Source organism: Vombatus ursinus, unplaced genomic scaffold, assembly GCF_900497805.2.
Source record: "Vombatus ursinus unplaced genomic scaffold, bare-nosed wombat genome assembly UNPS02000582.1, whole genome shotgun sequence".
Lineage (NCBI taxonomy): Eukaryota > Metazoa > Chordata > Mammalia > Diprotodontia > Vombatidae > Vombatus > Vombatus ursinus.
The window spans coordinates 10,026,289-10,040,267 of NW_020940360.1; the positions used below are offsets into that span (position 1 = coordinate 10,026,289).

The window sequence follows — 13,979 nt, forward strand, 5'->3', positions numbered from 1 at the left end:
CTCAAAGGATATACAGTTGTAACCCAAAGGGTTTCTTACCAAAGCTGCAATAATATGCCTTGCCACTTTTTCTCAGTTCCCTTGTATAGAAGGATTCTCAAGAATTGCTCTTTCTTTGGCAAAACACTCCATCACATTGTGAATGCTTGTCTAGTTTTTGTCAAACCTGGATCGTTCTCTGCAGACTGAGGAGATTGTAAATTAACCTTCACAGTTGATATCAGTCTTGTTTTCTAGCAATCTTCCATTTAAAAATATTTCGATCATTTTACCGTCTCTAATTTCCATTATCTTATAGTTCAGTTGAAACCCTGGTGTCCAGGAAAAAAAGAACAAAAAATCAAAACAAAAAATTGATTGTCATCTACATGCACTATGAGAGATTATATAAGAGATGGTCCCTATCCTAAGCAAGCTTACAATTTAGTGTGCATGCACAAAAAAATTAAATGACAACATGAGACTTAAGCAAGACAATAATAGGGACATTGCACAAGTAACTGTATGATTAATAGGCAAATGACTTGTAGACAATAATTGCTACAGGGGATTAGAAGAGGGAGAATTCACTTCCAGCTAGTTTGTCAGGAAAAGGAATGAAGCATGATAACACCGATGTTGTAGATTTTTCTGACAGTACCATAGTGAGAGAGGTGCCCTATTTAGCCCAGAGGACATGGTTTGAGCATCAGTATAATCTAATCCATGGTACCATGAGGCATGAATTTACAAAATGGATTAACTATGATTTTGTTATTGGCCTTGGAAGGAGGAGTGGAAAGTGTCCATAGCTATAGGTTAGAAGGAGAAAAGATCCTAGAAATGGGGGCCAAGCAGTGGTGTGCTGGAGCCAACTCAAACTGTGTCACAAGAGCTGATTGCTGAATTTTCAATTTATCACAATTTGTCACAAATTGACAAATGCTACAAACCAGGGCTTCACTTATTGTTTGTTGATTATCTAATCTTAAGAAAATGAAGGGGAAAAAGTTAATAATGCACATTAAATTAAAAAGTGTGTCCAGAATCCACTCCCTGCCCACCCAGAGTCAGTTGTTAAACATTTGCTAACACATCCCTGGGGCCAAGGAGGGCATACCAGTCTTGCTATTTAATACTTGAGCAACCTTGGACAACTTATATAACTAGCCCACAGTTTCCTCATCTGTAGAATCAGGTGTTTAGATATAAGGCAGGAGCTCTTAACTTTTTATGTGTGTATTGTGTGTGGGTACCACCCCTTTGGTAGTCGGGTGAAGCCTATGGATTCCTCCTCAGAATAATGTTTTTATATGCATGAAATAAAACATACAGAACAACATTTATACTGAAATAGTTATTGAAATAATTTTCTAAACGAATTTGCTGACCTACAATTAAGAACCCCTGTTAATGTCCCCTTTGCTTCTAAATCTGTGTTTCTGTGAGTTATAGTTACCCTTTTGCTTAACCACTAAATCTTCATAAAAGTAATGGCAAACATATAAAATAATCAAAATATTCTACAAGGTTGAATAGGTCAGAAACTGACCTTCACAATCAGGATCAAGCTTGTTGACTGAAACAGACAATTTCATAATTTACTGATAGATAGTAAATTCTATGGAAAGCAACTAACACTCCATGGATCATTTATAGGGGCTTTTTGTGAATTGTTTTTTCTTTTACCCTCAAGGTTTCACTAGCCCTTTTTAAAGCAACATCTAATTAGTTTCAAAATATTCAATTGATTTAAAGTTCTAAGACTTTAGGCATTTGACAGAAAAAAAAACCCATAAATCCCATGGTTTTTTTTTCTTTTTTAGCATTTCTCTCCTGCTGGGTTGTACCACTTAGTGCTTTCCAGAGATAGAATTCTTGCTTTCTAAATGATGCACCAAGGCTGCAGACAGTTGAGTGCTTATAAACATTGTTACTGTTAGCACATGAAGCACAGCGAAGGAAATCCTCCAATGGAATAGAAATGACATAGAGAAATAGGGAGTTTTCCTGTTCCAAATAAGAAGGAAGTCTTTCTCTATCTCCCTCCTTTGGTTCATTGTATCCTCACTGAGCAAAAAAAAAAATGTTAAAATACTAGAAATCTACTCATTTTACAGGCTCTCCCCCCCCATCAAAGGAAAAAGGTATTACTAGAAAGACATTTTATAAACAGAAACCTTAATAAAATAGAAATAACCTGCTTTAAAGCCAGAGTTCCTTTTCCTTTCCCTTCCCCTAACTCTTCTCCCTATACTCATATTTTAATTTGAATTTTAAGAACACACATGTTAAAAAAAATTTTTTTCTTAAATCTTATGAGTTCCAGTTGCACATCTCCAACTATATCTTGGACATTTCCCATTGAATGGCCTGTAAGCTTCTCAAACTCAAGACTCCAAAATGAAACTCATCTTTCTTCCCCAAACCTGCCCTTCTTTCTGTTGAGAATACCCATTATCCATCTAGTCACCTGGGTTCAAAACCTCAGTCATATTCCATTTGTAACTGTCCCTCAACCCACCCATGTATCTGGTCAGTTGCCAAGTCTTGTCAATTTTATATATATGATGTTCCTCACATCTGTCCCCTTTTCCCCACTCCTGCAGCTACCACTCTACTTCAGGCCCTCAATATCTCTCAGCTGGACTCTTCAATAACTTCCTAATTCCTGACTGTGTCCAGTCTCTCCCCATGCAATCTATCTTCCTCATATCTGCCAAAAGTTATTTGCCTGAAGTACTGGTTTAATCATATTTGTCTCTCAACAAGCACCAATGGCTCCCTATTGCTTCTAGAATAAAATCTCAGTTTAGCATTTAAAAACTCATAAATTAGACCCCAGCCTACCTTTTGAGCTTATTACATACTGTACCTCTTACAGCATTCAAGTTCCAGTCAAACAGGCCTATTTACTGTTCCTGATACTGGACATCCCAGCTCCAATTCCTATGCCTTTGCACAGGCTGTCCTCCAAATCTAGAAAACACTCCCTCCTGACCTTCACCCTTAAAGGTCATCTTAAATGCCACCTTCAGGAGTCCTTTCCTGATTCCCCCTAGTTGCTAATTCTTCACCTCATGAAAAATTACTTTGTATTTATTTTGAATAAATGTTGTATTTATGCATATTTGTACATGTTATTTTCCCTGACAGAATATGTCCCTCAAGGGCAGTGACTGATTCATTTTTGCCTTTGTATCTACAGTACTTAGCATGATTCTGGCAAATAGTGAGTGCTTAATAAGTGCTTGTCAGTTGACTGTTCAGTAAGGTTAAGTATAAATTAAGGTCACACATGATTTCAATTATGGTATTACTATAAGAAAGAAGAAAGAGAAGGAAGAAAAGAGGAAAATGAACTTATAAGAAATAGAGAGCCAACCCCATAATTCTTGGAGAACAATGCAGTGTCCACATTCCTATTTTTTTCTTTTCCCAGAACTATTATCACCTTGGATAATTCAGAAGCTTAGGTAATTAGGCTTAGAAATTGAGATTCTATTAAATATAGTTTCTCTGAAAGTACTGTTGCTCTTGGCTTCTAATTGTTCTCAATAATGTTTGCTTTTGCATGATGATTTTCAAATGGAAATTGAAGAAACCTGTTTTCCATGAGGCTAAGTGGCAATGAATGACAACATCTCATCTTATTTTCTTAGGTATGTGTATATGCCATGGCGTCTGTTCAGATAACTTAAGGACTCAAATTTAGCCTCTAGAAATTAAGAACTTTTCAAAATCTCCACTGCTATTTGAATATACATCAACTCATTTCTGTTGGTGAGAGGAAGGAGGCCATATAACTTTTACCATTTAACAACTTATTTATCACCTTTTACTTTTCCCCTTAGTTTCCTTCTTTCTCAGAAAAGTATAGCACAGTGTTTCTTTGCTATAAAAGCAGTTCCAAGATCTTCATTCAACATGTGCCTCCCTCTTTGATCAAGTAGGCAAAACACTGGTTCCTTAATCTCTTTGGTGGCCTTCTTCAGGACTCCAGAGCATTACTTTCACCAGAAGGGGACAGGTGGAGTAACAAGGATTTAGATCGTCTTTCCCTGTCCTTTGGAAGTTAAACGATTATGCCTCCCCAAGAAGATAAGTTAGCTGAGTGCCTCGGCCCCAGTTTGCTACTGGGCCAACTTTGGAACGCTATCAGCCCCAGCTGCTCTCACTCTGCCTGGGGCAAAGACCGGATCCCGAGACTAGGGGCCGAGGAAACCCTTGTTTGATCCAGAGCTAGCCTCTCATTTCGGCTTTCAGATTCGATCCCAGGTTTTAGGAAAGACGCTTTATTGGAACGAGATTGCGGTAAGCGTAGAACGCTCTGCAACCGGTGCCTTGTGCCAGCATCTGCATCCTGGGTGCGTGGGCCTCTGCTAGAGCCGCGGATGCTGTGAGCTGCTGGGCGAGGCGCTCTCAGGCCAGTCTAGGGCCGCTGGTGCTGCACGGACTCCGAGACAGCCGCGGGACTATGGACATACAGCTATCTGGGCATCCTCCTAACCTGGAGCTTTCGGCTTTGCTTGCTGGTGGAGGGACACTAAGGGTCCGGGAATGGAAAGGCCAGAAAATTCTGAAATACCATGCTCGTGCCTCTCTGACACCTGTTGCCCTGGGGGCAACTCCCACACTCGTGCAGGTGGCGAAGGAGCTCTGTCTCCTGCCTACACCTCCCCTCCAGGACAATATTAGTACCCCAGCCCACCTCCAACCTTAACCCCACCCGCTTTCCCCGGAGCAGGACGGATCTTCTGCAGCCTATAGCTAGGTGCGGAAGAATCTACCTGGTCCTATTTTAGCTTGAGCTGCAGTTATCTTCGCAGGCCAATTGTTATCACCGGCTTTCTGCACTGCATTGTATTTGGAAATCGTGCTTGCTGCTTTCAAGGTACCTCGCCAAGCTATAGGGCCTTCTTTGGCAAGCAAACATTCAGATTGAGCTACTTTCTAGCCCTTTTATTTGAATCCGTTCCTCTCCCTATGTAAGAAAGAAGGGTTAGAGGAAAATTCCTGGGATCAATCCCATCTTGCACTTGGGAAAGCAGGCGCTGTCCGAGGTGCAACAGCTTTTTCCTTTTCCCCACCATACTCCATCCCCTACTGCCGCACATTTTGCTCTCCTATTTCATCTTTAATGCAGTGGATACCTTTAGAATTGGTGGAGGAGAAGGCTCAGTGTTTCCTTTACTTGGTAGAGTCGGTGATGGATGCCATCCGTGGAAAGGCATCTTGACATTCTTGAGGAACATGACCAATAGGTAGGTGTGTGCCTGTGTTTATCGATAATGTGATATTAAACAACAGCGTCTCAATTGGGGCACAGGTGTGGCAGGTGCAGCATACCTGATTATTCACCTTTATTGTGGATGGAGGTCTGTTTCATATGATTATCAAATAAAAGGTTAGATAACCCAATTACAAAGTCATGGGGTTAGTCATAGATTTAAAGCTGAGGGGTCTTAGTGACACTGGACAAATCACTTTAATTTTCTGAAAGCCTGACTCCAAATCAGTGTTTTTCACACTTCTCACCACTTCCTCCTAAATTTCTTCTGTAGGTTAAGCTGTACTGTAATGTTCTCATTGGGTTCCCAACCAATTAGAAAATCCTCTGAATCTTGTGGATCTCTGGTTGGCATGCTTAGTCACACGCTTCATCCAAGTTTGCTTGCTCAGATTAAAAGCGTTATCTCTTTTTTCCCCTTAGCCAAGTATGTTCTTAATTACATGGGAAGGCAGAGGAGTTAGTACATGGTTGGCAAATTTTTAAAAAGCAGCACAAAGTTGTGGAAAGATTGCTGCATTCGGAGTCAGAAAACATGGGTTAGGATAGACTAACATTTACTAGCTATATGACCTTAAAAAGTCACTTTGCCCCTTTGAGTCTTAGGTATTTCATCTTTAAAATGGGAATAATATCACTTGAACTACGTACCTAAATGCTGTTGTGAGGATCAAATGAGATATCCTATGTAAAGCTCTTCATGAAAGGAAGCTATCATTAAATCCTTTGGATGTCCACCAGTCTATATATTGGTTCAACATCCTCATTTTGCTAAGAAAAGTCTGTTTACAAATAATCCCAAAGAAAATAAGGAGAGACTTAGATGTAGTGATTTCCTGTTATAGGCCAAAAGACCATAGATTTAGAATTGAGAGGGACCTTAGATGCCACATAGTCCAACTCCTTAATTTTACATATAAGGGTTTCCTCTTTTTGATGGTTCCTCCTATTGGTTTTAATTTTTACTCACCACATCACTAATGTGAAAATATGTTTAATGTGAACATAAACGTATAGCCTATATTAGATTGTGCACGTCTTGGGGAGGGTGGTGGGGAGTAAGGGGGAGAAAAATTTTAAACTCAAAAGCATGTGGAAGTGATTATTGATAATCAAAATAAATTAATAAAAAAAAATTTACAGGTAAGGAAATTCAAAAGGTTACATGACTTCATCAGAGTCAAACAGCTAGTAGGTGTCAGAGGCAGGATTTGAACCTAGATCTATCTTCCTGATCATAAGTCCATCACTTTAGCCACTACAGAGTACTACACTATCTTTCTATATCACTGATTTAAAGCAAAAATTTGAATCACCACCCAAAATACTCTCTGGGGTCTTTGGTTTATTGATAGATATGGCATTTGACAATGCCTACATTTGTCACTAGATCTCTAGATAGATGAAACAATTTGGAAGAACTTATTCTGGTTATGAAACTGAATTGCTAACAAAGTTCATTAGCTGTATTAGTAATTTCTAACTTTTGAATTTCCAAAGGGGCACCATAATTTTTGCTCTAAGCTTGTACTCCCTACCAAGCCATTTGCTTAAATCAACATTGAATTTGTAGTCTTGTTAGTGACATCTATTTGTAATATGCTAATCATACTTCCTTGTTATTATGCAGGTAATTGATGCTTAGCTGGTATTAAGCCTGTACTTTGTTCCCAGAAATGATTTGTGTCTTCCAGTCTATATATGGTGATTCACAACAATGTAGTAATTTGGTGACTTCTCTTCAGTACCTAATCATACTGTCCTATGATTTCCAAGTTGTTTGAAATAACAGTAGCTAATCCAGGGTATTATTGACTCTGAACACTTCTGACAGCTATCAGAAACCAGAAACTTCTTAAGATCCAGGCAAAGCAATGGAATTAATTTTTATTTTAGACATTTGTGTTGAAATAATGGTTGGCATTTGAAAAAAATGCACATAAAAGATTTTTTCTAGATATCTTGATCAAACATTTTGCTAATGAATCATTTGACAAATGAAATTGAAGTCCAGAGGTGAATTGACTTGCCCAAGGTCACTTTAGAACTCAGGTGTCCTCTCAAATTTGTGTAGTGCATCCAATACACTACAACTCTTCTGTGGTCCCCTCGGCTTGAGAAACTTGCTTTCTTATTATCTGATGGCACGGTGCCAATTAAATTATCATAATTTAAACAGTAGGATTATGAATCAAGACTTTTGGAATATCACTTTGTGAAAATACAGAATATTGTTGGGGAGTAGTGCTGTTAATACTTCCCTTCAATAATTAATTTCTTTTACCTTCTCATAATCCCATTCTCGTCACTGTTTTTACACTACAATAGTGCCATTGTTAATGGGGTTTTCTTAAATTTTCTTTGTATTCAAGAGATTCCTTTATAGACATTTTCAGTGGCAAGATCAACTTTGTGTAACCTTATGAAGTTTAAAGGGCCGTAGCAGTGTACCCACTATAATTGTTATTTCTTAAAATGACCAAGAAAAGATTTACTATCTCTCCCTAATTCCGGAAAGGAATGTTTTCTCAAGTCACACCTCTTTGTGATCTTGGGGATTTGAACTTGAGTCTACCATTTACTCTAAATATGGTGTTTTGCTTAGTTTATTCCTTTTAGCTTGGTTTCCTCCTTCCTTTGCCTATCAGGGGTGGGGAACCTTCGGCCTCCAGGCCACATGTCTCTAGGTCCTTGGGTTCGAAAAAATTTTACCGAACAAATCCTTGTATTAAGGAGGATTTGTTCTGTGAAGCAGGACCGAACTTGAGGAACTCTAGAGGACCACATGTGGCCTCAGGGCAGAAGGTTCCCCACCCTTGATAGATATTGAATTGTGATCATGCCCTTTGGATTTGTGGGCAGTGTGTTTTGAAAGGATAAGTGTGTATTTTCGGAAGGCAGCAGAGATAACGAGCCTGAGCCTACTCCAACCTGTTCCTGAGAAGTGACGAAGTTTTCAATGTGTGCATTTATACTTCTGAGTATTCGAATGCTACAAATCGGAGTTCCACTTACTGTTTTATTATCTCTAGACTTAGAAAAGCAATGGAGAAAACTAATTATGTAGATTAAACTTAAAGGTGTTTCCAGCGGAGGGCCAGTTGTTAAACATTTATATACCTTAAGCAGGATAGCACCTGGAATTTTTATCCCAGTTCATTCCACCTCCTGTCCTAGAACAACATGTGGCTGGTATTGTCCGACATGGGGCGAGTCACTTAACCGGTCTGGGCCTCAGTTCTCTCCTCTGTAAAATGGAACGCTTATGCTAGATGGCCCCCAAGGGCCCCGCCAGCTCTACACCTGTGCTTCTGTGAGGGTCCGATTTTGACTGGTGCACCACGCGGCTCCCACCCTTGGGTGCCAGCCAAGGGCTGTTTTACTCTCTTTTTCTTGCCTTGCGTCTGGCCTGCACGTCGTTAAACAGAAGCCGGCGGCTGCACACCCAACCCTCACGGGCCTCAGTGGGGGGGGGGGGGGGGGGGGGCCCGCGGGGGGGGGCGGCGCCCGCCCGCCCCGCGGGGGGGGGGGGGGGGGGGGGGGGGGGGGGCCGGGCCTTCGGGAGAAGAAGAAAGCGAAGCCTAGCTCGTGGAGCTGGCGAGGTAGGCGCTTTCCCCCTTGGGGCGATCACGTGGTGGAAGCGCGCGCCAGGCCCAGCTCTGCCCCTCCCCATTCCGGCCCTCGGGCCCCATCCGCTAGCGGAGCGGGGTAAGTCAACCGCCATCCTCCGCCTTCTCCCCCGCCCTTTCCCTTTCCCCTTCTCTTCACCTCCCAGCTCCCCCGCAGCTCCCCCGCCTCCTTGCAGCCAGTGTACGTGCTCGGCGGCGTGCAAGCGCGCCCGGCACGTGACCCCGCCGAACGTGGCATTGTGTTATCACGTGACCCAGGTGCGTACGCGACGGAGCGGGGTGTGAAGATGGCGGACGAGGAGGCCGACCAGGAGAGCCTCAGCCGAGGCGGCGGGGGCTGCGCCGCGGAACTGCAGCGCCTCGGCGAGCGGCTCCAGGAGCTGGAGCGGCAGCTGCGGGAGAGCCGCGGGACGGCCGTGGAGGCAGCAACCGAGTACTGTCAGCAGCTGTGCCAGGTGAGAGAGCCCCGAGGGCCCCCTCCCCCTTCTCCCCGCCCACCCCCTCCTGGGCTGGTGGGGAAGCGGGTGAGCGAGAGGCGGGCTCGGAGCGATCCGCGCTGCCCGGGGATCTCCGTGGCCGCCGCCGCGGCGAGGGGGGAGGCGAGGCGGGAGCGAAGCCGCGGGGAGAGCGCCTTTGTGTGGCGGCGGCGATGGCAGCGAGGGCTCGCGGCGGTGTGCTGGTGCCTGAGGGGGAAGGGGGCAGTGGTCCAGGCGGAAAACGTCCCCCCGCTCCCTCCCTCCCTGGGTTGGGGAGTGCGCGGCGGGTGAGGCGGGAGGGAGCCGGACCGCGGCTGCGGAGCCCTCCCCGCCTTGCCTCGGAAAAGGGATAAAGAAAGCCTGGGAGAACAGGCAGGGATGCCTCCGCCGCCGCCTTCTCTCCCGCGACCACTGTAGCGCTGCTCTTATTGTGCTCCTGGGATTACCGCGCCCCCCGTTTCGGTTTCCCTCCCTCCCGGGCCTCCGCCCCCTCGGTCATGGGCGCCTCCACCGCCACCCCCCCTCCCCGGCCCTAATCCGACCCGCCCCCCGGCCCGGTCCTCGCCCGCCGTCTCGGGGGCCTTTGTTGTGGGAGTTTCGCCTGCGGACTGAAGGGCCTTTGTTGCTGGTCGGAGGAGCTGTCCCCACCGACCCTTTTCAGCTCGGCCTCCTGTTGGGTGAGCCGGTGAGAGGGGCGGGGGTTGGCCCTCCCGCCCTGGCTGGCTCTGCTGCTGCTGCATCCGCGCTCCAGTATTGGGGCGCGTAGGGGAATGGTGCTACCCGGCGGGAGGGGGGAAATCCCCTTGCGGGTTGTACCCTTGAATTAAATAGTCCGTTTTCCCGGCCATTCTCTAATGGATTCTGCTGGAGGCTCTTTACCATTAGGCTCCTGGTAGAGTGGAAGACGGTTGTTGTGTACTTTTTATCCTTCCTCTTACGCCTGAAAAACTGCTCTCCAGTAACTGCTTTCTAACCAGGACTGGAAATGCAGCAGCATCGTATGTTTATGCTAGTTATCAATGCAGGGACAGAATTCTCGATTAAGGAAAGGGTTTCCAAACACAGACTTTCTCTGTCATCTCTGTGAAATACTTAAAATACTCGATGTGTATAAGTAGTAGTATACTAGATCGAGATATTTAATTATAAAAGAAAAAAAATTAGAAGTCAAGTCACATGTAGGATGGGTGACTGTGAAAATGTTTCTGGAACTTTTGAGATTTTTTAATATAATGGAAAATTATTATGAATGAAAGTCTTTGTTAAATTTAAGGCCCTCGTCATTTCTGTCATTGGAAGTCTTTACATTCAGCATTTAAAATAGATACCATGTTCACTTTTTCTTGCTGTAAATGGAAAGGTCTAGACGTGTTCAAGTCCACAAGCATTTACTAAGCACCTACTGTGTGCCAGAAATTGTGCCAAGTGCTGGGATACAAAGAAAGGCAAAAACAGGAAACGGTTCCTAACCTCAGAGAGTTCATAATCTCATGGGTAAGACATTTAAACAACTGGGTTCAAACAAGACATAAACAGGACAAATTGAAAGTAATCACAGAAGGAATGCGCTGGTATTAAGGGAAACTAGCAAAGTCTTCTTGCAGAAAGTTGGATGTCCAAAACCAATGTTACTGTATATGCTGTAATGTCACAAAATAATTGGGTTGCTAAATCTTTGATGAAGCATTCTGAGCTTAACTTGTATTGTGCCTAGATACCCAAAGATATCACCCTCCACCCGAAATTTAGCCTTACATGCTAGATGTTGGCATAAGTTAATGATAAAGTCAAAGATTAAACCCAGGATTTAAATGTGTTTGTATGTATATATGTATACTTGTATGTTTGTATTCCTTTTGCCGAACTTGCCAATTTTACTTAACTGTATTACTTATTTTAGTGTTAATTTGGAAGAAAATTACTAAGAGGAATAAACCTTTTAAGTAGACATAGAGCTGAAAGGGATCTTAGATGGTCATCTAGTCCATCCCACACATACATCCCCCAGAAAAGGTTAAATAACTTGCATAAGATCTACACAGATTGTAAGTGATGGAGACAGGATTTGAAGTCTCCTGATTCCAAATCCAGTCCTTTTTCCCACTGGATCCCTGTTTCTGTAGGATGTTATTTATTTATTCTCTGTATTTAAAAAGTGAAAGGTATTGACAACTTTATTGGATGATATCTTTACCAAGTAGTGTCTTTCTCTTTGTGCACCTGTTAGGTAACACAGTTTGCTATAAAACTGGAAAAAAGAATGTAAGCATGAAAACCGAATGAGAATTTTTTAAATTCTGCCTTACAAATAAATAAAGAGTGAAACAAAACTCTTTGCTTTTCTGAGGAAAAGCAGAAGAAACTTTAATCCCTAACTCTGAGGTGTAGTACATATATAATTAGTCCAGTATCTTAACTAAATTACTCAGGTTTTATTTTTCCAGTGTTGGAGTTTGGATTATGCCATCCATTCTAATCCCTGTTTTAAGATAAGAAAGCAGTTGTTCAGAGAGGTTAAGTACTGTATCCAGGGTCACAACTAGCAGCCATTAAACATTTGAGGTTCCTTAAGAGTTTGTGGGTTTAAAAAAAACAGACTCTTGTGTGCCATACCTTTTACCCATGTACATGGGTAAGTACATTATTTGAACAGTCAAAAAGCGTGTCTAATTCTTGATTCCACCTCGAATATTTTCAAGATTAGATCTAGAATAAAAATTGCTGAGTTGGTCTTTATTGATCCCATTAAATGAATGGAAACAATACAATACATTCCATAGTTTCTTCTAATCATTATTAAATGGCTATTTGGCTATGAAATTAAGCAATGTGGTAATTAACAGGTCTTGAATTTATTGGAGAGTAAGGATAAGGAAATGACTTGGAATATTAGAGACTACTGCTGGTGTCTTGGTTTCTGATCTTGAGAGTTTCATTTAAATTTTCAAGTTGAGCTTTCTCTGTTAAACCAAGGTATTTTGTGATGTCAAAAATGAAATGTTTTTTTTAAGTGTATTACTGAGCTAACACATTGTTCCTTGCCATTTGACATTCAGTGCTATTGTGTAATTGTTATCCTTGCACTGATAAAGTATGCATTTTTTTCTGGAATTTTTTTGGTCTATATGTTTTACTTCAGTAAAAAGGGAGATACTGAACACAGAGGAAATCCCTAATGTTTAAATTTTCTTATCTATCAGGGTAAACAAATCAGTAATGATGATTCTTTCATCTCTGAAGTAACAGAAAAGAACTATACTGCATTCCATAGATATTAAATTTTTTTTGGTTCTCCAGTTATCATTTGACAGCTAATCCTATGTTTTCACATTAAAGACATGTCTTACTTTTTCTTGATTTAGATGATGCCTTAAACTTGGTGAGGGGATTGTGGCAGGGGGAGGGAGGGGAAGGCAATGGGCACAAGTGCTCATTTTCTGAGAGATGAACAGCTTATATTTCTACTTTAAGATAGGTTGTCTGAGTACTTAGGGTTTAGAGCTGCAAGAGATATGCCTTACAGTATGTGCTCAATAAATATTTGTTAAAGTTAATCTAACCATGTTACTGATGCCATTAAAAATGAATCATATGAGGAGGATAAAGGTGATCAAAATTAATTAGTTTTGAAGCACAGAAGTTCCGAGCATAAACTATTTATTGGCTAGCAGTTGCCAGTAATAGAGGTTTATGGTCCCTACACTACAACAGATAGAGTAGTCTTTTATACAGTTAGTTACAATTAGGATTGTGATTGGTCTATAGTAGAGGTGTGGAGTAAAGCTGTAGAGGGCTTACATTTGGCACAATCATGCTGATTTGCAAAAGGGGTGTTTCAGAAGTCCATGATAAGGGACACCGAGTTGACTAACTCAGTCTACATTCTCTGGAAAGTTCTGTGTCAGTGACCACGCACACCAGAGTGGTCCCCTACTAGGATTATGGCCAGGCAGAGCATCTTATGACCATGAGTTTGGGCTGTAACCCACAGAAATGAGAAAGTTAACTCTTACAAAGAAGTCATACCTTCTAATATTAAGTAGTCAAACTTTCCTTTAAAGCAAACTAATTCCTAAGTCAATAATTAATACAGAACAAAGTGGGGTATCAATTTACAATTTCACATTTCCCCCCTCAGATTCCATGGAGCCAAGTCTCTATTGAGACTATATAAGACTCTATTGAGTCTCTATTTGGTCTGTAGACCAAATTGACGTGGTCAGGCATATTCAGCATCTATTAGAATTAAATTAGTAATGGAGCAATGGAAAGCAATAATTACAGAGTTGAACATTTTATACAAGGCTAGCCATGATTATTACTGGTGCTGGTTGACTGTTACAAATGGTCCAGCAAAAGATGTCTCTCATGCCTTCTCCATCTGCGTGTTGTGATTATTAGACAGGAATAGGGTTCATAGCATTGATAAAAATACGTTGGTGGCAGCCCGCTTCAGTAAGCTAGCTTTACAGGGAGAATAGCACATGGGAAAGGTGGAATGTGTATGTCCTCAAGGTAATAATACAATGATCAAGTGTCTTTGTACCCTAGTAGCCCGCTCCCAACGTCCATTTAATCTTCAGTTGAGTTTCAGATGTCTCAGGT

At 42.1% G+C, this 13,979-nt stretch overlaps 1 protein-coding gene across 2 annotated transcripts in view; it reads left to right on the forward strand.

Moving 5' to 3' along the window:
* Window positions 1-9,185: 9,185 nt before the first annotated feature.
* ZNF292 (zinc finger protein 292) overlaps window positions 9,186-13,979 on the forward strand; it is a 107,736-nt gene continuing 102,942 nt past the window's right edge. Inside the window, exon 1 of one of the 2 annotated variants that reach the window (XM_027854962.1) lies at window positions 9,186-9,353. In XM_027854962.1, coding sequence (XP_027710763.1) covers window positions 9,186-9,353 — 168 coding nt within the window. The remainder of the gene's footprint in view (window positions 9,354-13,979) is intronic. The other variant, XR_003568525.1, reaches the window with a different exon arrangement.